Source organism: Notolepis coatsorum, assembly GCF_963971535.1.
Source record: "Notolepis coatsorum genome assembly, chromosome: 1".
NCBI classification, from domain to species: domain Eukaryota; kingdom Metazoa; phylum Chordata; class Actinopteri; order Aulopiformes; family Paralepididae; genus Notolepis; species Notolepis coatsorum.
The window spans coordinates 79,740,618-79,764,855 of record NC_140165.1 but is presented as its reverse complement, the minus strand read 5'-3'; the positions used below and the strand labels follow the sequence as shown (position 1 = coordinate 79,764,855).

Below are 24,238 nucleotides of genomic sequence, written 5' to 3'. Positions count from 1 at the left end.
GCCTTCTCTCTCGTGGTTCGCTGGTCTGGTTGTCAAGGCAACCTGGTCTCCTCGCCGATCAGGCAGGGAGCGCTCGATTTCGTATCGGCGGAGTCTGCTATGAACCTCGGCTCGGTCATCTGGTCTCAAATGGCTCTCTGTGTCATCGGCTCTTCAGTAGCCGGCTTGGCGAGTCTCCCTCTGTCGGTGGAGGTTTTCAGCGCTCCAGCTGCGATGCGATCTCTGTCATCGTCTGTGTCCATGGCTCTGTGTCTCCATGCTCTCAGGATCCTTCTCGCTGTGTCTCAGGCTCGGCTCTCGAGTTCGGTGTGTCTCTCCAGGTCCTTTCTGGTGTGTGTGTCTTCTTTTTTGTGTGTGTCCATCAGCCCTTTTTATCAGGGGGAGAGAGAGAGAGAGAGAGAGAGAGAGAGAGAGAGAGAGAGAGAGAGAGAGAGGGGGAGGGGGAGAGAGAGAGCGTCCCTGCCTGCCTATTCACGTCTATAATCTGCCTTTCCTTATTTGGCCATATTCCTTGTAGCTGGCTTGTCTCAACATGTTACACTTATTCTGCTGACACAACCGTTTCACCATAGAATCTTGCCGGGCTGTTTAATCATTGATTAGTTTAATGCGTGCCATCTCTTCATGCTTCTTGTGACAACAGTTTTCATAGTCTATGGGGAGACAGACTGGCTCTTGATGCATAGATAATAAAACATGAGCTATTTCCATCTACAAACTCTTTACCATTCTGTAATTGCATTTTAGAATACTAAGATAATTCTTTATTGTCTAGCCAGTGACTCACTGTCTTGTCTTTAGTTGGGTCCACTTTTTACTTTATTTGATTGAACTATTTATCTTACTGTTTGTTTTTCCTATTCTAAAGTAATCTGTAATCTAGGTTGTAGCTCTATTTTGATCACTAAGTATTTTGTTCAGTATTAACATTAATTAACAAACGATGTAACTGGTGGCATTCTACTGTGTAAGGGGAGATTTCCAAATAGTCTGTGTCACCTTTCTGACCTCTGGGTCTTCGTCAGCAGCTGCCGTGTATCTCAACTGTTATTTCCGTTTTGTTTTAGTTCCTTCCTTCAAAGATAATGATCTCCTCTCTTGTCAGTTGGAGGTGGCCTAAACCACAGCTGCTAACCAACCAGTGGAATGTGCATTAACGTCATAAACAGTCTTTTGCCCTATCTCCCTCTCAAGCCTAGGGTCACAGAAATAACTCACAAGGGGATATCTAAATGGCCCTTCTATCAATCAGCATTTTGTCTTTCTAATCATTACCTTGTACATTTCAGTTGGCTATGTTCATGTTTTCATTTAGAAATATACGACAGACGATATCACAACCGTTACATATATATTATTATGTATTGGCATTGCATACGTACTGAGTACAGTACATAGCTATAATATACATAGCTACCAGTAAATGTTTACTTATTATCATGTGAATTTTCACGAGACCTCCCTTGGCATGAGGATATGACCAGATATAAGCAAAGCAAAGTTGACAAAAGGGCTGTACAAGTCACACAACAATTATTTACACAGAGATAAAAAGCAACACAATAAAGCATACAATATGTCACATAAAAAGGCAGGTCTCTCAAGCTGTGTCAAAACCAAAAAACAAAGAAAATAAATATGTTTTAAGGTGTGATTTAAACACCTGCAGAGTGGGGGCCTATACCCAGATATATAACCAGATATAACCAGATATGACTAGATATGACAAGATGATCATATCCGGTCATATCCGGTCATATCTGTCATATCCGGTCATATCTTGTCATGCCTGGCTATATCTTGTCACATCTGGTCATATCTGGTCATATCTGATTATATCCAGTCAACCTGGTTATTGTCTAGATATAACCAGATGTAATCAGATATGACCAGATGTAATCAGATATGACCAGATATGACCAGATATGTACCGTAGCTTACCGTTGTTTTGTATGGTGAAGTAGAACACATCATCAGTAGAGTTGACTCCTTGGTTCAGAATATAACAGATCCTCATCTGCTCAATGTCGTCTGAAATAGAGAGATATATATCCATCACACTTTATCTTATGGGGCACAATAACCACCATGGGAACTGATGAGGAACTACATCATTGTTAAAGTATAGATAAAAGCCTCATTCTGTGATTTCTTTGGACCATATCAATTTACATATATTACATAGATTTAGATTTTGAAAGATGAAAAGAAGCTTTTTGGAACTTTCTTAACACATTATAAATCAGAATATAGATCTGTTTTACAAACATTACCAACGTAAACAAACCTTTTACAGCAACATGAATGTAAAAAGAATTCAAATAAAATAAAAACACTGTCTGTTGTTTTGATCTGTGCCATGATACTGTGGGTATAAGTTGCCATTGACCGACTATTTCAGTCAGAATTATCCTCCCCTTCCGCTATCTGTGACACTATTTTGCAAGGGCACCATCGCTGCTTAGCGCCGCCCAGGATGATTGTGATTGGTTTAAAGAAATACAAACAAGCCTGAGTGTTTTTTCCCCCTACAGTAGAATGATAATAGGTTCTGGCAAACCTCTCTCCGGTGCTGGCACAGCGCTAACGTAGTGTGGAGAGAGGTAATGGTTATGCAAGACTATCAAGTGTTAGTCCTTGTGTCAAGAGCTAGAGTCAGTCAGAATAAAGAATGTCTCCATGTCTTCCTGCCTGTATGTGTTTCTCACCCTGACAGAAGGAGTTGATGCTGTGGTTCCCCAGGGACGAGTTGACCAGGACCCCCCACCTGGGCTGCTGGTGCACCCAGAACCTCACACTCCCCCTGGGCTTGGCTCTCCACCCAGTCCCCTGGTTCCCCTGGACCTCGGCCCTCAGAACCTTACTGGTCAGAACCACCCCAGTCTGACTAGGACTCAGAACCCTGAGCGATGTCACCACCTTGGATTAGAAGAGGAGAGGGAGAGGAGAGGAGAGGGAGAGGGAGAGGGAGAGGGAGAGGGAGAGGGAGAGGGAGAGGGAAAGGAGAGGAGAGGAGAGAGGAGAAGAGAGAGGAGAGGAGAGAGAGGAGAGGAGAGGAGAGGAGAGGAGAGGAGAGGAGAGGAGAGGAGAGGAGTGGAGAGAGGAGAGGAGAGGAGGGGAGGGGAGGGGAGGGGAGAGGAGAGGAGAGGAGAGGAGAGGAGAGGAGAGGAGAGGAGAGGAGAGGAGAGGAGAGGAGAGGAGAGGAGAGGAGAGAATATTTCACTACCTTGGCTTTTTTATAGAATACAATAGGAGTAATCAACTATATCATACAACGGATACAATTATACTGTAGACCACACATAGATCACACTGTAGACCACACATAGACCACACATAGACCACACATAGACCACACATAGACCACACTTAGACCACACATAGACCACACATAGATCACACTGTAGACCACACATAGATCACACATAGACCACACATAGACCACACATAGATCACACATAGACCACACATAGACCACACTTTTACCACACTTAGACCACACATAGATCACACATAGACCACACATAGACCACACTTAGACCACACTTAGACCACACTTAGTGCACACATAGACCACACATAGATCACATATAGACCACACATAGATCACACATAGACCACACATAGACCACACATAGATCACATATAGACCACACATAGACCACACTTAGACCACACTTAGACCACACTTAGTGCACACATAGACCACACATAGATCACACATAGATCACACATAGACCACACATAGACCACACATAGATCACACATAGACCACACATAGACCACACATAGACCACACATAGACCACACATAGATCACACATAGATCACACATAGATCACACATAGACCACACTTAGACCACACTTAGTGCACACATAGATCACACTGTAGACCACACATAGACCACACATAGATCACACATAGACCACACATAGATCACACATAGACAACACATAGATCACACTGTAGACCACACATAGATCACACTTAGATCACACATAGATCACACATAGACCACACATAGATCACACTTAGATCACACTTAGACCACACATAGTTCACACATAGATCACACATAGATCACACATAGACCACACATAGATCACACATAGATCACACATAGACCACACATAGACCACACATAGATCACATATAGTTCACACATAGATCACATATAGATCACATACTGTAGACCACACATAGATCTCACATAGACCACATCTAGATCATACATGGATCATACATAGATCACAAATATAATCACACCTAGATCACACATAGATTACATGTAGATCACACATAGATCACATATAGATCACATACTGTAGACCACACATAGATCACACTTAGACCACGCTTAGACCACATCTAGATCATACATGGATCACACATAGATCCAGGGCCGCCTGGGAGAAATGCGAGGCCCTGTACGAGATTTAAATTTATTCTTAAATAATAGCGCTGCCCGAGGCTGGGCATGATACAGTCAACATATAGCAAGAGAGAGAGCGAGAGAGAGCTCCCGTTCTACAGTCAATATACAGTGTTATCGCTGCACAGACCCAGCAATGCCCCTGACCCTCCACCAGAGCAAGGCCAGAGAGAGAGAGATAGAGAGAGAGCATGTCTGTTTGTGTGTGTGTTAGAGAGAGCATGTATATGTGTGTTAGAGAGAGATATAGAGCATGTCTGTGTGTTAGAAAGAGAGAGAGAGAGAGAGAGAGAGAGAGCATGTGTGTTTGTGTGTTAGAGAGAGAGAGCATGTCTGTGTGTGTGTGTGTTAGAGAGAGAGCATGTATGAGAGAGATAAGCAAAGATGAGCCCCTAAAGGATATTCAACTTTTAATGGAAGAACAAAACAGAAGGAAAAGATAACTTCACAAAGGCAACATGAATATACATAGATCCAAAAGGACAAAGATCAACACTTAAATCCAAAGAGAAGAGGGTCTATACCAGAGAAAACAAAGTAGCAAGGAGCCAATGGCCGACATCAGCTAAATAGGCTAACTGCAAATAGAGTAGCCAGGTACTGACACCAGGCCACACACAGCTTTGGCCAACGCTACCCAAGCTACACAAACTACCAAGACAATTCACACACAGCACATGTCGTATCTCCAAATGTTGTGAAGTAACATATGTTTTGCCTGGAAAAAAACATCGTTATTAACAAAACATTCGGGAGGGGAAGGAAGGAAGAGTGGGGTAATGTCCAATGGACATCTTACCTGCACCAAGGAACGCAGGGCGAAAGGCCGCAACACAGGTCTCCACGTTGACGAAAGGCCTCTCGCTGGCGGGAAAAAAAGAAGCTATGGCCGGAGCCTTGTCATGGTGCAGGCCCGACTACATCTTCTGTCAAAGATGATGTCGTAGTCAGAGTGCCAGGGCCTGCTATTCTCACGGCTAATGTCAATGGTCGTAGCACAAGCTAACAGCTAACTCTAGGCTAACTGATAGCATCAAGCTAACGTTCCCAGCCGAGCGAAAACGAGCAGCTAACGTCGTAGCTAAACAGCTAACTGGCTAACAGTTAGCTCAACCCGGCTATCGCTAACCATTAGCTAACGCAGAAGCAAGCTATGCGGCTACCACTGAAAAACTGTACAACGTGAGAAAAGCAATACAGGCCAACACTTCAGACAGCCGCTGTGTTTTCCTCTTCTCATCCGAAGAGGGAAGGGAAAAAGAAGGCAATACACGTCCCACTACAGAGTGGTGTTTACCATAGCGGTGCCGGCAACAAGTCCCTCGCGGACTATAGCCGACTTGAGCATGGAGATATTCTCATAATGAAACACCAAGCTCACCTCCCTCGCACCAGGTGCTGACACCAGGCCACACACCGTTAGCTACTACAACAGCTAGCCGGCCCGTTTGGCTCCCGAGAGAGAGAGAGAGATATATCCACGGCGGGAATAGAATAGAGTGCATTAAAAACTCACCAAACGTCCAAGAGGATGGAGACAACCACGTGGAGTTGACGAAGTTCATCTGCCGAATGACCGTCCTCTTCATCTTGGCATAACAATGCTGCACGCGCTCTCTCTAGGTTAGCTAACGCTAGTTAGCCTTTAGCTAAGCTAGCTACTAGCCGACATCATCATGGCTATCCCGACTGAACCACACGTTAGCACTCAATATTATAACGTAGCTAAAGCTAACTAGCTGTCCCTGCCTTTAGCCTGGATGGCTAGCCTGACTGAACTGTCTAACATGCAACAACTTTCATCTTCAGTCCATCTGCCGAATGACCGTCCTCTTCGTTTTGGCTGGCATAACTAAGCATAACCTCCAAAGCTGCACGCGCGAAATAGTCAAACGCAGCTGACGCACGCCGGCATACACATGATGTAACCCCTCCCTTCTTGAAACCAATCTGCAGAGCCCCAGAGCTCCAATAGAGAATAGTGCAGAGCCGCAGAGCCAGGAACATTCTACAAACGTGTCTAATGTGAAATATATAAGCATATAAGCAAAACTAGATTTTAGGTCTGTGATGAAAAAGGGCCTTGCGGGAAGGGGGGCCTCGAAAAAAAAATTTAAAAAAATTAAATTATAATTTGTGCGAGGCCCCCCTTCCCGCGAGGCCCTGTGCGACCGCACTGCTCGCACACCCCCTGAGGCGGCCCTGCATAGATCACACATATAATCACATCTTGATCACACATACAGTAGATCACATAATATTATATTATAGCAGCATTGTATGTAAGGAAGGAATGTCTCTGTACCTTGTTAACCATTATTGTAGGAATGGACAGTTCTGGAATGTTGATCCTGATACGGAACCTCTGGGGTTGGACCGTTTCCCTGGCGACCTCCGGGTAAACGTAAAACCCGGCGTGTGTCCCGTCCGTCACCACGAACAGGAAGTCGTCTTCAGTGGCGCCGGTCGAGCCATCGTGTTCGTAGGTCAGCATGTTCCGCATCAGGTCCTCTTTAGTGAAGGTTTTCACCCGTCGTCTCGTTCCGTTGTAGAGCAGGTGGCCACATCTTGGGGGACGAATGACCTTAAAAAATATTATAGTTTGTCTCACTGTACAGCAGGGGTGTAAAGTACTTGAGTAATTGTACTTCGTTACAAAAGTACTGTTTTTGGAGATTTGTACTTTATTCAAGTATTATTAGGTTTGTATACTTGTACGTTTTACTCCTTACATTTAAAATGCACACCTACAAAGTACAAAGTACAAATCTCGCAGGTCCAACTATTTGAATTAGTATATTTGTCTCTCTGGCGTTAAACGTTATTAATCCTGCGGCCGCACTTTATTTAAAGACAGCCAATCAAATCCCCATCAATGGAAAATGAACCCGCCCATACCCATGCTGATTGGTCCTTGTGCAAGACTAGAAAGCGGGGATCTTTGATTAAACACCTGCTATCAGAAGAATAGACAGTCAGTAGTTAGTACGTACATTTAAAAGTAGAAACTTTTTTACTTTTACTCAAGTGTGTTTTTAGCCAGATACTCTGACTTTGACTAGAGTACGATTTTGAGACAGTACCCATACTTTCACTTAAGTATCATTTCTGGGTACTTTTTACACCCCTGCGGTACAGTCATTAAACACACAGTATATATAGCCTGGTGCCTTAAACTATGATTGAAGAACTTTAAGGACCATGTGTGGGTCCCCACATGACAGGAGTATTAGCATGTAGTGTGTATGTTTAATGAGACTAGGTTCTATAGAGTGAAAGACTTACATTTCTCATTCGGCTAAAAAAGGGAAAGGGCCACTTCATCTGAAAACAACGCTGATTTATTTTGCACATAATCTCACACACATCCAAAAACTCTAAACAGAGTTTGAATATAACCACCAATGATGTCATCTGGGACGTTGAATCCTTGTGTTGTGTTAATTACAGCTCAAAGAGATTATAAAGTAGCCTGTCCCTATAAAACAAAGTATTGCTGCTATTTTTTCATCTACATCGTTTCATTGAGTTGTAATTAACACAAGGGTGCACATTTTTTTAGAGTTTTTGGATGTGTGTGAGATTATGTGCAAAGTAATCAGCATTGTTTTTTGGTGAAGTGCCCCTTTAAGAACCTAGGTTATATTGATCTATAACATTTAAGGCTCTTCCCTTAAATGCGAATCAAAATCATTTTTAAACAGTATTGTATTGTTTAATCTCGGACATTTTATAATCTTGCAATCTTGTAATCTTGGTTGAATTTTCCCTTTGTCCTTTATTACCTTGACAATCAGCAGCCAATCAGGAGTGTCCTTGTCCTCCACATTCAGCTCGAATGGTGTAATCAGCTTCCTCTCCCCGCCTCCTAGCGACAGCCAATCGACGCTTACCGTCGGCCTCCTGTTATCCACCCCCTCGATCAACACCCGGAACGTGCGGGACACAGCGTTCCTACCGTCCGTGACCCGGTACTCAAACCCGTCCGTGCGCGCCTGTCCCTCGTCTCCATCGGGCGTGTGCACGTAGAATATTTTACTTCCGGCCAATTGGAGTTGAGTGAACGTTGTCACGGCGATGCCGGGCCGGTCCGTGCACTCCAGCCGGCCCCGGACGGGTTTGCGGGTGAGTTGAAAGGTCAGAAGTTCATCGGGGCTGTTGAGGTCCGACACGCTGATGATGTCGGTGGTGAGGAGGATGCGACCGCCTTCCGGTAACGTCACGTCCCGGTTTATCACCACGGGGAACACCGTATCCTCACCGGGAAGAGTGATGTAGAAGTACCGGTCGATCAGCGAGTTGAGACCGTCGGTGACGTCAAATTTGATAAGGTCACGATCGCCGCCACCTCCTCCACTGTGGTGCAGGTCTACCTGTCCTCCACGGAGTGTGTGTGTGTACGTAAGACCTGTGTGCGTGTATCTAATCAAACCCACGTCAATCTGTCTTTGTGTGAAGTTCATTCCTACTGTTAAATTCACCAGCCTCCCTCTCTCTGAATCCAGTCTCTGCAACCAGCCTCGTCCAGGACTGTGTCTGACTATGTACACCAAGTCCTGATCTTCAGAGTCCAAATCTGTTGCTTTGAGTATCTTATTGGTAATGATCTTAGTTTCCCCCGTCGCTATCTCTAACCCCGTGTTGACCGTCATTCTGGGAGTCTCGTCGTCGACGGGAACGACCAGAACCAGGATGTTTTTTTCAACCGTGTACTTCCCGTCGGTCAGACGGACGGTAAAGTTATCCCGCCGTATCTCTGACCCATCGTGTTCGTACACGATTCTAGAAGAACCCGTCTGGATCTGTTCCAGGGTGAAGGTAACCACGGCGACGGAACTGTCCGCGGCGTTGTGCTGGACCAGACGTCCGTGTTTGGGCGCGACCAGGACGGTGAACTCCAAGCGGTCGTTCGGGACGTCCAGGTCGACGGCGTTCAGGATGGGAACGTCGACGGTGAGACCCATGCCTTCCACGACGACAAACTCCCGAGAGAACACCCGAGGTTCCTCGTCATTGGCCGGGATGATGACGATAGGGAAAATGAGGCGATCCGATTGGTTGTGGCCGTCGGAACACTGCAGGGTCAGCCTATCCTCGACAGGCTCGGTTCCTTTGTGGATACTCTGGACGTAGACGACATTCCCAAGTCTGACTTCCCGGAACAGGAATGCCAAAACAGGAACACCTGCTCTAGATTTCTCAGACCCGGGGCCTGGAGATGTGATTTCTATGTAGCCAGATATAGGCTGGATTATGATGGTGCAGAGAATACTGTCCACTTCAGTATCACCATCTTCTACCCTGATGTTCTCTGTTGTTATGACGCTCTTATTTCCCTCCAAAACTCTTAGCTCAGTTCCAAAATGGAGGATGGGCGGAATATTGTCAACGGGAAGCACGGAGATCTGGACTTTGACCTTTTGAATTTTTTTTCCCCCGACAACCACCCACCCATCTATCACGGTGAGGCTGAAAGTGTCGTTTCTCTTCCTCTGCCCGCCCTCACCGGCAGTGTGGACGTATGTCACCGCTCTGTTGATGATGTCATAAGCTGTCAGCCTATCAGACGGTTGGCCTCGCACCCAGACGACCCCAAAGCGAGGTGGTTGGTCAATGAGAAAGGTAACTGTGAGGTCACCAGCATGTGACAAATTTAAATGAAAGTGGGCATCACCTGTCTCGTTCACCTGTAGGGTGACGTCAATCTCACCTGGAGGGGGAGGGGTTGAAGTGATGGGCGGAATTTCTACGGCAACAGAGACAACATTAACCCTGATTGTCACTGGAACCCTGTGGAACCCGTCGCTCACATCGACTTTAATGATGTCATCGACGGGTGACGCCAACCTGTTGCGGTCCTTGTTGCCATGGTGAACGTAAACAACAACACCCCTGTCGACATCCAACGGACTAAACGTCTTTCCGACAGTCAAATCCACTCCGAAACACTTCAAGACTCCAAACTTTGGAACCCGAGTCACAATGAACGTTATATTCTCCCTCCTCGTATCTTCATCCCTCGCATCCAAGACATCCTTGGTGAGCACGTACGTGTTCTTAACGTGTACCCGAAGACCCGTACTGGTGACCCGCGGGGGTTTGTTATCTACGGGATGCAGATGGACCGTGAACACACCATCGACGGAGTTCCCTGCCCGGTCTGTGACCGTGTACGTGAACTGAACCGATACAGGGGACAAACCCAACTCTGCGTCTGGAGGTTTGTACGAGACCTTCAGGTGGTTGACTTGAGACTGGGTGAACTGAGTTATCGCCACATCAGGGCTGTCAGTGAGCACGATGTGGCCGAGGGGAGAGTGGTTGTGTGTATCCGTGGGGGGAGAAGTGACGGCGTATTTTAACTCTCGATCATCAGTGTCTAAGTCGGTGTAATACAGGCAGGCTTTCCCAAGAGGCGTCAGTTGGTATTCCTTGACGGTTAAGTTCAGGGTGGCGCCGGGATAGGGAGCGGGTGGGCTGTCGTCGACCGGGTGGATTCTGACCAGGAAGACGGTCGGTCCCGATTGGTTGGGAGGCGTGTTGTCGTCGCTCACGGTGAACAGTAATTGGTCAATTGCGGCGGAGGTGAGGTGGGGGCCAGTGTGTCGATAGAAGACGTGGCCCGTGACGAGATGTCTCTGAGTCCACTCTGTCACCACGTGTTCATAAACACGGTCTGTGGGGTTGAACACCCATCCTGTCTGCATGTCTGTCTCTCTGTAGTCTACAGGTCTCTCCGTCTGTCTGAGCACCACCACTCCTAACTTGGGAAGAGGCGGTACGAGTGTAAAACACAGGTTCAAGTCCTCAGAGTCGACATCTGTTGTGCTCAGAACCAGGGGCGTGATCTTCACCATCTCCTTGCGCCTGACAACCAATCCCATATTGACGTTTATGACAGGCGGCTGGTCATCCAACGGGATGATAGTAATGGGGAACAGGAAGTGGATTTTGTTGATCCCGTCCGTCATCGTGAACAGGATGTTGTCACTGGTCGACTCGCTGCCGTCGTGCTCGTAAACAACCAATCCCGCATCGAGCTCAGACACGGTGAAGTATTTCTTGTTGCTGTTGCCGGGCGATGGTCCATGGAGGGTGAGGCGGCCATGTTTTAAGCCCTGGGCTACCCAAATCCTGACGTCTGACAGGTTGTCCTCATCGCTGATGCGTAGATTGGTCCCGCCTCCAAGAGGTCTGGATTGGCCTAAAGCAAAAAAAAATTAAAAATTTGTCAATCACAATAATGTATGAAATACTAACAGAAAAAATACTAACTGAGTAAAATATCAATAATTACTTATTAGTATGTTCAATTATTATTGGCCAATGACTGGAGGCAGTTGAGCTATTTGATCAACACCAGTATATGTTAGAGTCCCTATTTTCACACCATTCTGCCCCAGGGGCAGTTGTTTATAAACCTAGCCCTTAGCTTAACTCTTTCTCTGCCACGCAATAGCCTCATCCTTAGCAGCTGACACCAGCACTGTAAACGGTTGGAGTCGCTCACCTTGTTTGCAGGGCTATATTATAGCTATATGCAATACTATGGCCCATTTGACATCGAGTATCTATCGTTCAAGATGTGAAAAAGGAATATATTTTCCATCCATACATTGTCGTTTTATACCGTGGTGAATATAAGTATAGTTTTAGAGTGGTCTAGGATAATTCCTGGAACGCTAGTAATAGGCAGCGACGCATATTATACTTAATCCATTGGCATTTCAGCCCTATACATGCTACAATAAAAAATTCAAATGCATATGATCGGTATATTATGTTCCATCATGCATGCATGAAGGGGGGGGGGTTGTTTATGATTAATTGATAATTAATCAATAACGGCATTCGTTAGTACAAGAGCATACCTTGATCAGAGCGATGGCTATGAGAACAATGGACAACCAAGCTGAAATTAACGTTAGATTGCTCTTACCTGTGGCCGATGAGACTGCAAAAAGAATATTCCAATTATTTGATTGCCATCTGCTAGATCGTATGTCCATTTGGCCCATGCCATAACCCCCAAAAGCATAATGATTCTGGCGTCCCGAAGGCGATTCAATGCGATCGAGTGTATATCTTGATCCACGTTACGAGATAACTCCTCCCAGAAGACATTCAATTACGCACAGAGTCATACTTCCTTCAGAAAGTAAGTGCAACACCGGCCACATACCACTAGGCGGCGGTATCGGACCGTTGCGATCTCAGACACAGTGCCACACATTTCCACAGCACAGCAGGATGAATTATGAATGGAAATAGCTAATAAAAGAAATAACGATCACGTGGTTGGCGTTCAGCGATTGGCGGGCTAACACGTATTAAATCGTTGTTGGCGTCCATTGAGTTAACCCTTAACCCCTTTCTTGTAAATTATCCTTGTTGAAGTGTTCTTGTATAAATGATCCTTATGAGCAAAATATTCCTGTAGATCAAAATTCCTAAGCTATGACTCACTGGAGTATATCTGGAGTCACCACGTGACAACAGTACCTGGTGTTAACCCTTTCACTACCACACAACAGAAGGTTAACCATCTGTAGTGTGGTACTGAAAGGGTTAACCTTCTGTAGTGTGGTTGTGAAAGGGTTAACCATTTGGTAGTGTGGTAGTGAAAGGGTTCATTAGGGGGGGGGGATCACCAGAGGACCCATGATACAATATGATCACGATACTAACATCACAATATTGTAATATCACGATAGTGTGATATATTGCAATATATTGCAGACCTTCAAACAGAGTGAGTCCGGTGTTGTGGGTCACCACCGGTGCCAGAGTGTTCATGGGCCGGACCAGAACCATGTAGGAGAAGTGGTCTGAGGAGGCACCTTCTGGGTCTGAGACCTCCATCTCCAGATGGAACACCCTCTCACGGTCAGAGTCCTCTGCGGGAGGCACGTAGGCTATCTGGAAATACATAAATACATACATAAATAAATACATAGTTAGATAAATAAATAAATAAATAAATAAATAAATAAATAATAATAATAATAATAATAATAATAATAATAATAATAATAATAATAATAATAATAATAATAATAATAATAATAATAATAATAATAATAATAATAATAATAATAATAATAATAATAATAATAATAATAATAATAATAATAATAATAATAATAATAATAATAATAATAATAATAATAATAATAATAATAATAATAATAATAATAATAAATAAAGTAGCTCCTATTAGGATTTTTTTTTTATTTTCCCTCCATACTCCACAGGTCCTTCTAGCTAATCTTCCTCTTCACTACACTTTCCTAGTTCTTCCACTGTCCCTGCTTAGCCTGGGCCACAGCCTTTATACACCTCACTTCATCCTCTTGTCATCGTACCTGCTCCACTACCAGCTTCCTCCTTTCTGTGGGACCTGCTTTACTCCATACTGGTTTACCTGAGCTGTGCCCTAGGCCCCCCCTGCCTTGTTGCACCTTACCTACAATGTCTGGTTGCCCAAGAGCTGCATCTGCTTCCTGTACTGTCTTGGATTCCATTTCCTCCCTTCTAGTTTAATTTTAGGACCAAGTTACTAACTACTGTATCTTTTCTCCCTAATAGCAGCAACTCTCCTCCACACACAAAGTTGTTTTAGTGAAGTATATAGACATTTGCCATGTTATTCTGACAGTGAGTAAAAATGGCCTATAGGAAATGCTGCTACCTGATAGAACCACAGTTGTAATATTACAACATTTCAATAAAACTTTACAAAAACAAATAAGTACTCCTACAACACCATATTTCTTTGCAAGTAGAAATATATCCTGGTCTTGCAGGGTTAAAAGCCTCTGTTAGACTAGTTACTGGTAGCTGGATAATACATTTCCCATACAATGCCACACTACTAATACACCAATGAACGTTTTTCCTGATAGATTAATTCAAATTCTAGAATTCAAATTCCATCAAGCCTACCTTTGATATTAGCAGTTCAATATTTTTGACAATGGCCACATCAATTTAGGGAATAAACCAAACTGCAAACACCATAACTTCAACTTCCTATCCCCTCTACAACATCCTTCCTAAGTTGCTCTATCTGTTCACTATCATTCAACTCCTCATTTTACTACCTACCCAAACCTTTCACTGGCTTGTCCCTTATTGATGGCATTTCCTCCTCATCTATGTAAAAAAACAATTCTCTACTACCTTCCTTCTGGTCAATGAAATCCTTCTCGATTTACTAGGTTTAATCTTCATCTTCATCCTTGACCTTCAGCACACTTGAGATTACCTGTCTCCGACCATCACTGTATATTTTTTGATACTCAAATAACCCTTACTAAAACAAAAAAATAAATCATAGTTAAAAAGAGGCTCCTAAACGACAAGGCTGAATCAAAGTTCATTAATCTTATCAGATTACATGAACCACACAATCATGACAGCTCTCTAAATGAAATGGTAGAAAATCTCAATGATGCACTGTCATCTGTATTAGATTCTGTCGCCCCACTAAAAATGAAAAAGAAAAAAACCAGAGCCTCGCCCTGGCTGAACTATAATGCTGTCAACAAAGAAAAAAGGAAATGTCGTGCAGCAGAGCAAAAATGGAGAAAAACAAAAACCACCATATGCTGTGATATATACAAAGATGCTTTAACTGCTTATAATAAAAACATCCGCTTAGCAAGGAAAGAGTACTTCTCTAAAATCATTACAGAAAATGCTGGAAACTCCAGAATCCTTTTTTCCACTATTAATCTACTACTCAACACTGCCCCTACACCTCCTCAGTCATCAACGGTTAAGTGTGAAGAACTTGCACTATTCTTTAACAACAAAATAACCTTGATCAGGGCCAGCATTACTCATGATGGAAATAAAGCTGATTGCAGCAAACCGTGCAATGTAACCATGAGAAGTTTCACATGCATCACATTAGATGTACTCTGCAAAACTGTCTCAGAATGTAACTCCTCCACCTCAGACATTGACCCTATACCTACAGCTTTCTTCAAACGGGTGTTTAATAGTGTTTCAAGCCCTGTGCTAGATATCATAAACACTTCCCTTAGAACTGGTATTTTCCCAGATGCCTTTAAAACAGCAGTTGTAAAGCCATTACTAAAAAAAACTAACTTGGATAGTAATGAAATGGCAAATAACGTCCAATATCCAACCTACCATTCATTAGCAAAGTACTTGAAAAGATAGTTTCAGTTCAAATAAATTCCTTTCTTGAAGAAAACAACATCTTAGAAGAATTTCAGTCGGGATTCGGAAAATATCATAGCACTGAAACTGCCCTCACCAAAATAATCAGTGACCTCAGGCTAAACTCTGACGAGAATAAGATCTCCATCCTTGTCCTGCTAGATCTCAGTGCAGCATTTGATACAATTGATCACGATATTCTAATCGATCGTCTTGAAAACCTTGTCGGTTTCTCAGAACATGTGCTAAGCTGGTTCAAAACATACATCAGAGGGAGGAAATTCTATGTTAGACTAGGAGAGCACATGTCTGATATATACGACAACAACTATGGAGTTGCACAAGGGAGTTGCTTAGGTCCTTTACTCTTCTCCCTTTACATGTTACCGCTGGGTGATATCATCAGAGAACATAATGTAGATTTCCATAGCTATGCGGATGATACACAACTGTACATATCTGCTGAACCAAATGATACAGCGATTAGCTCCATTACAGACTGCTTACTGGCAATAAATAAATGGATGAGTAAGAACTTCCTGAAACTAAATGAGAACAAAACTGAAATTCTAATTATCGGCCCCAAAACTAAAAAAGAAACGTTAATAATAAAGAACCTAGGAGGACTAACCCCTTGGATCAAATCTGAGGTCACTAGTCTCGGGGTTGTCATAGATTCAGAACTGAACTTCAATTCTCATATTAGCAAAGTAACGAAAACATCGTTCTTCCATCTCAGAAATATAGCAAAAGTACGACCATTTATTAATCAGAACGATGCTGAGAAGCTAATTCATGCATTCATATCTAGCCGGTTAGACTACTGTAATGCACTTTTCACAGGTCTCCCTAAGAAAACCACAGAGAGGCTTCAGCTAATCCAAAACTCTGCAGCCCGACTGCTAACTAGAACCAAAAGGAGAGAGCACATTAGTCCAGTCTTAGCTGCTTTACACTGGCTTCCTGTAACATTTAGAATTGACTTTAATGTCCTTCTCCTTACATACAAAGCTCTAAATGGACAGGGACCTAGCTACATCACCAACACTCTAATAAATTACACACCAGCAAGAACACTGCGATCATCAGCTGCTGGACTACTAGAGGCTCCCAGAAACAGTCAAAAGAGGATCGGTAATGCAGCCTTTATCAACTATGCCCCAAAACTGTGGAACAAACTACCCCAAAACATCAGGGAAGCCAACTCGCTAGACATCTTCAAAAGACAGCTTAAAAAAAATCTCTTTGCTCAGGCATTTCAATGACTTACCTGCACTATTCTTACCCTGCCTACTTTTCTCTTATTTTACACTGCCTATCAAATTCATGTGTCGGTTATCACACCTTTTACTTCTTACTGATGACTATTTTTAAACTGAATATGCTAACTTTATCATTTTAAATTATTTTTCACACTTTTTACTGTAACCTTGCTATTTACATTTTTTACTGTTGTTGTATGTCCGTTCTATTTTATAATGTTTTGACTATTTTTAAACTTAATCATTTTAAACTACTTTATTATTTGTATTACTGAATAGAGAGCCTATTAGGATGCTAGATCCTAATGTGAAACACTGTGATTTACCATACCCTGCTATGCTCACCCATGCCTGTATTTTTACTGTTGTGAAGCACTTTGAACTGCAACCTCTGTATGAAAAGTGCTATACAAATAAAGTTATTATTATTATCATTTAACTTCTCTATATAGTAACCTTTTTGTACAAGGCACTGTCCTGGTCGCCTGAATTCTTTTACTAACGGATTTCCACTTCCGCGTTCGCGTTCTGCGCTCTGATTGGCCACTGACGTTTCTGGTCGCGCCAATCGTGTGACGGCAAGTTCTGCCACCGGTTAAGCTTAGGCACTCTTTCGAAGTTGGTTAAGGTTAGAGTTTGTCTTAGAGCAGGGCGATAGAACACCAGCCCTGATTCCAAACTCTAATCTTAACCAACTTCGAAAGAGTTGCCTAAGCTTAACCAGTGATAAACTAGGCGTTAGGTAGTTTGCTGCTGTTCGAGGCGGAAATGGGCGCGTCACGCGATTGGGCGCACATGTCACATGACCAAAAACGTCAGTGGCCAATCAGATCGCACCAGAAACGTCAGTGGCCAATCAGATCGCAGAACGCGAACGCGGAAGTGGAAATCCGTTAGTAAAAGAATAGACGCGTCCTGGTCACTAATGTCATGTCATCCATGTAAGCCCTAATAGGTGGGAGGTGCAGCCTGCCCTGCCGTCTCTCCCCACCTAACACCCGTATTGAGGCTCTAATAATTACTTCCATCACCATTGTGAACGCTAGTGGGGAGATAGTACACCCTGCCATAATGCCTATCGCTAGTCTCTGCCATCTTGGAAGTATGCTTTCACCAACTTTACAACTTACAATAAATGTAAAAAATATATATAATAATAATAATAATAATAATTATTATTATTATTATTATTATTATTATTATTATTATTATTATTATAATAGAAGCACATAGGCTATCTGTAAAATACATACATAAATTAATTAATAAATAAATATTAGAAGCACATTATGCTATCTGGAAATACATAAATAAATGTATAGATAAATAATAGAAGCACATAGGCAATCTAGAAATACATAAATAAATAATAGAAGCACATAGGCCATCCGGAAATATACACAACCAAATAAATGAATAAATAGCTAAGAGTGGTATGCTGGAGGCCTATTCCTTAATGACAGGTCAGTAGTGCTGCTTTTGCTTCCGCGTTTTCCCTGATTGGCTGCGCCATGCCCCGCGGCAGGCGCGCATTCTGGAGTGTGGGTTGACAGGTGGAGGTGTTCTGTACAGGCATGCGTTGTTCATGGCACGGGGTACCACTCAGTGGTACCTCACTGAGTATTAAAGATTTGAGCAGAAGCGCGTGCACGCACATGCACGCGCTCGCGAGAACGCGCTGCGCTCGGCTCGGATCGTTGTGTTTACCTGCGGCGCTACCTCGCATTATCATAACAATAGCCGCTATAGGCTGGTGTCTTCAACCAGTCTGGGACTCTTTGTGATGTAAATATGGAACGTCCCAAGTTGCCGCTGCCCACAGAGTGCACCGCCGTCCAAAGGTGAACGACGGCGAACGAAGGGCCAAATCAAAACAGCCGTCAATTCCGAATTGACAACTGTTTTGATTCAACCCCCCACCCACCACCACTCACCCCCGGACAACAACACACTCTGCAAACAGCAGCAACCCGGGACATTCCATATCTACATCACAAACTTCGGGACTGAGTAGATAATTAATTAATCTTCTCTTTATTTTTATTATTTATATTAAAACTGAATCAAACCATAAACAAGGTTGCCTGTTGGGATGTTAGATCCTAATGTGAAAAACTGATTTTATATGTCTGCACTTTATGTGCTCATTTTATGCCTGTCTTAATTCTGTTGTGAAGCACTTTGAGCTGCAGTTTCTGTATGAAAGGCTATACAAACAAAGTGTATTATTGTGCGCGAGGGAACATATGCGCATGCGCGCGGGGCTGCGCGTGCGTGTGCGCGCGCGCGTGCGCGCGGCGTCATTATCCTGCGTGGCGGCTCAGCCCATAATAACAACGCAACGCTGGTTCTGTAGAACAGGTGTTGAGCTGTGACAGTACCCTAGAGATGCCTCTAGGTGGCAGCATGGTGCCACCTGTAAACCCTGGGTAATAAATGTTCAAACGGCTCACCATAGGATATAAATAAAGTCCAATATATTTTCCTTTCTAACCTTCAGATCCATGACATCACGCTGACAGAATGATGTGATTGGCTGGTTCTGGTCGTCGGTGCTGATGATGTAACCATTGCTAGGTGCCAGAGGAGACAGCAGGGTGAAGACCAGGTTGCCAGGCGACGACTCAGCATCCTCAGCAGCCAGCGTCTCCGTGGTGATGGCTGTCAATAATACACATCAATTAAAGGTCCCATATTGTAGTACTTTTTTAATATAGTTAATATAGTGTGGAATTATATGCCCCCCTCCCAAAACATATCCCCATCCCAGATTCCCCTGATTAATCCCCAATACCCAAATGTCCTGTCTTCCAGTCAATCCCTTTGATCAATCAGTCACCACCCTTTGTCTCACCCCTTCTCCCCCCTTCACCCCTCTCCAGCCCTCCCCAACTCACCTCCAACACCTAAACTATCCCCCCTCCTAGCTCACCCCTCCTCCCCCCTTCACCCCTCTCCAGCCCTCCCCAACTCACCTCCAACACCTAAACTATCCCCCCTCCTAGCTCACCCCTCCTCCCTCCTTCACCCCTTTCCAACCCCTCACCAACCCCAAATCCTCCTATCTCGCCACACACCCTTTTGTCCTGGTATAAAGGTCTACGTTAGACATGATTCTAGGAGCTCTATGGAGGATACTAGGCCTGTATCTTTGTGGAGTCATCCGCCATAACTCTTGATTACTTGTATTTCGATACTCTGTTTGAGTTAAATAAATCTGTGTTAACTAAGTCTATATTTTGACTGAGGTACATCCTTGGCTTGAGGTTCCCCCCAAACATGTCTTTGAAGTTTTTAGCTTGAAGCTTGAAGTTCACTATGAATTGAAAATGGGGGACCCTGATGTAAACAAGACGAAAGTATTTCTCTGGTCTGCATCCCCTTAACAATTGTGTGTATTGAGCCGTACTGTATTGTACCCATTCTGCAATCTGTTAATAAAGTTTTTGTTGTGTTCTCTAACATTATATGTTGAAGCTGTACTCCCAAGAGTCTCCACTATGGGGCGCAGTTAATACAATGCCCTGTAATGCATACAGGTGAAGAGCAGAAGAAGAGTACACGATGCTGTATGATGATAGACGATGCTTGTACCCTGCTATGCTTTACTAAATATGCTAAAGGCTAAAGAGTAATCCTGTATCCGGAGTCTTATTACTACACCTCTACACCATTACAAAATACTACGTACGTACATCATAACAATTGGCGACAAGTGAAGTTGAACCGGGGAATTTTTTAACAGACGTTTTTACTGCAGGAGAAAATGGCTAACATGTATGTGCCTTCTCCAACGTCGTTTTTACCATGCCCCGGATAACCTACTATGCCGTTCAAGACTTGGCACCAGATGTTCAAGAATTACATGCTGGTAATACATGCGACTGGAAATGGTTGGTCCGAAGCTCGGAAGAGAGCTACCCTTCTACATTGCCTTGGTACAGAGGGTCAGCGGATTTTCTACACATTGCCAGATACAGGTGATTCTGTGGCTGACGCTGTGGCAGCGTTGGATGCACATTTTACTCCAAGAATCAACGTAGTAGTCGAGCGACACACGTTCAGAAAGCGTGCACAAGCACCGCATGAAAGCATTGCACAATACGTTGTTGCTTTGCGTGACCTAGCTACCAGATGTGACTTTGATAATAAAACTGAGGAAAATCTCCGGGATCAGTTGATTGAACATGTAGCTAGCCCACAGATAAGGGAACGTCTGCTGCTTGAACCAAGTTTGATGCTGGACAAGGCTATCAATCTAGCTACACAATTTGAAGCAGCTGCACTGCACGCTAAAGCTATAAGTACCGAGCGTGCTGCTCCAGTACATGCCGTGATGCCGCGGTCTCAGAATACTTTCAAGAAACGGGACTGGCAGCGCTCCCGTCCAGCTAAACCTGCTGCTGCTACTGATTCTGCCTCCACTCGCTCTTGCTACCGATGTGGCAAACTCTTGTCCAGCAGTAAAAGTGACTTGCAAATTATGCCAGAAAACAGGACATTTTGCTCGTGTCTGCCGTGCTAAAACACAGTCGGTGAGTACAGTGGAAATTCCTGAAACTACAGTGCTATGCTTGGAAGCTTCTGACATTACAAAAAGGATTGTATGCAATGTGCATGTACACACACCTACTACCCAGGCTCAAGAATTGAGACTGGTTGTGGACACAGATTCAGCAGTATCCATAATGCCACTGTCTACTTATGAGAAATACTTCAGTGAAACTACCCTATCTGCACCTACTGTTCGGCTGGTGTCGTACACCAAGGCTAGCATACCTGTCATGGGGTGCCTACAGGCTCAGGTGAGGAGAGACAATGTCACGGTCCCTGCTACATTTTACGTCGTGGATAAAGGAACTCCCCTGCTGGGAATGGACCTGTTGACTGCACTCCACCTCTGCATTAGTGGAACTACTGTCCTCCCCTCCTCCGCTCCTACGCCGTCTACACCTGCCCCTGTGATGGCTACTACTGTGCAAAAGGCTTTGTGCATTGTGTAAAAATGTACCCTACTGTTAAGCCAGTCAACCAGAAGTTACGCCGCTTACCTTTCACGGTCAGGGACGCCGTCTCTACTGATACTACTACTACTACTGCTACTACTGCTGCTGCGGATACTACTGCTACTACTGATACTACTACTACTACTGCTACTACTGCTGCTGTTATTACTACTGCTGCTACTATACTGCTGCTACTATTACTGCTTCTACTGACTCTGCTATGGATGTGGAGCCCGAGATAGTAGCACACATCTCTGCTACACTCAGTGCCCTGTCGGTGACTGAGTTTGGGGCTGCTTGCTCTACCTGCCATGAAGTGACTGCACTGCATGGTCAGATTAACAGGGGTTGGCCTCACTCAGCGAAATCAGTGAGCCAAGATCTGATCGCATACTTCAAGATCAGAGAGGAACTGTCAGTCAAGGACAATTACGTCCTCAGAGGCAACCGTGTCCTTACGCCATACATTGCTCACACTGGCACACGAGAGCCACCAGGGGGTCGTACGCACTAAGCAGCGTCTGCGGGATCTCTATTGGTGGCCGAAGATGGATTCTCAGGTTCAGGCCGACATATCCAAATGTGTCTCTTGTCAGTCTAATGACAAGACGGCCAAGATTTATTTTGCACCTCTACAGCCAGTTCCACTGCCAGACGGCCCGTGGAAGAAGCTAGGCCTCGACATAGTCGGGCCCTTCGAGTCAGCTGTGCCAGCCTGCCGTTACGCGATCACACTGACGGACTACTATTCTAAGTGGCCAGAGGTAGCCTTTTCTCACAACGCTACAACTATGGATGTAACCAAGTTCCTAAGCTCTGTGTTCGGTCGCCATGGTAACCCAGAGAGCGTCGTCACAGACAATGGACCTCAATTCACATCAGCAGCCTTCGCCGAGTACCTCAAGGAAAGAGACATTGCTCACAATCGGATTTCAGTTTACTATCCGGCGGCTAATGGTGCTGTCGAACGCTTCCATCGTGTTCTGAGGAGTTGCATTCAGACAGCGATCCAGCAGTCTCAACCGTGGAAAGAGGCTGTGTTGGGTTGTCTGCAAATATACAGAGCCACTCCCCACGTCACCACATGGACTGCTTTACGGTCATAAAATGCGCACCAAACTGGACGTACTGCCCTTGCAGCCTACTGTGAGTTCACAGGACGAGACTGTGAGAGAAACGGTCCAAAACAAGCAAGCCAAAATGAAGCGCTACACAGATGCTAAGCGTGGCGCTTGTGCACCTGTTTTTCAGGAGGGGGAGAGAGTCAGGATTAGAACACCACATCACGTCCCCAAAGCACACCCGAGATACAGTGCACCAATGACAGTGAAAAAAAATATTGGCAAAAGCACCTTTCTGCTCAGTGATGGAAAGAAATGGAACGCATACCGTCTGGCTCACACTTCTAACACTCCAGATGAGCATGACTTACAGTAGGGATCCGCCCTGCCCTGACAGCACTCAGCGGTCACACTCCAGCACAGTCGCGTGCAAGAAACAAGCCTAGTTGACATCAGGACTTTGTTGCACACTGAGTGAGAACTAAGAGTAATATTGGTTGAGCATATATAATTATATCTTGATAATGATTGAATAACCTGTGCTCCCTTTGTTTAATGATTACCTTGAGTTACACGTTTTATGATACTGACTGTTGGTTCAGTTTACTTAAGAAAGTGAAAAAGCAAAAGTTCTAAATTTGCATAATGCTGAGTAGCAAGTAACCTTCTTTCACAGAGAAGGGAGATGTTGTGTTCTCTAACATTACATGTTGAAGCTGTACTCCCAAGAGTCTCCACTATGGGGCGCAGTTAATACAATGCCCTGTTATGCATACAGGTGAAGAGCAGAAGAAGAGTACACAATGCTGTATGATGATAGACGATGCTTGTACCCTGCTATGCTTTACTAAATATGCTAAAGGCTAAAGAGTAACCCTGTATCCGGAGTCTTATTACTACACCTCTACACCATTACAAAATACTATGTACGTACATCATAACAGTTTTCATTCATTCATTCATCTGAATTTCATTCAGCGGTACAGGCTCGGGCACAACTGCTAGATGCTGCACAGATGGCTCCCTTGTTACAGAGCCTGGTGAGAACAGGACTGAAACAGAGAGGTATAGAGGCTGCTAGAATGAGAACAGGGCTGAAACAGAGAGGTGTAGAGGCTACTAGAATGATAACAGGACTGAAACAGAGAGGTGTAGAGGCTACTAGAATGATAACAGGGCTGGAACAGAGAGGGGTAGAGGCTACTAGAATGATAACAGGGCTGAAACAGGTATAGAGGCTGCTAGAATAAGAACAGGACTGAAACAGAGAGGTATAGAGGCTACTA

General features: G+C 44.2%; 1 protein-coding gene across 1 annotated transcript in view; it reads right to left on the bottom strand.

Annotated features, from left to right (window-relative positions):
- The window catches only part of LOC311239054 (FRAS1-related extracellular matrix protein 3-like), a gene marked incomplete at both ends in the record, with an annotated part of 63,464 nt that overhangs the window by 5,279 nt on the left and 33,947 nt on the right, over positions 1–24,238 (bottom strand). The window contains 6 exons of the mRNA XM_084327281.1: positions 1,942–2,031; positions 2,709–2,919; positions 6,739–7,017; positions 8,219–11,637; positions 13,175–13,352; positions 19,380–19,546. Coding sequence (XP_084183407.1) covers positions 1,942–2,031; positions 2,709–2,919; positions 6,739–7,017; positions 8,219–11,637; positions 13,175–13,352; positions 19,380–19,546 — 4,344 coding nt within the window. The remainder of the gene's footprint in view (positions 1–1,941; positions 2,032–2,708; positions 2,920–6,738; positions 7,018–8,218; positions 11,638–13,174; positions 13,353–19,379; positions 19,547–24,238) is intronic.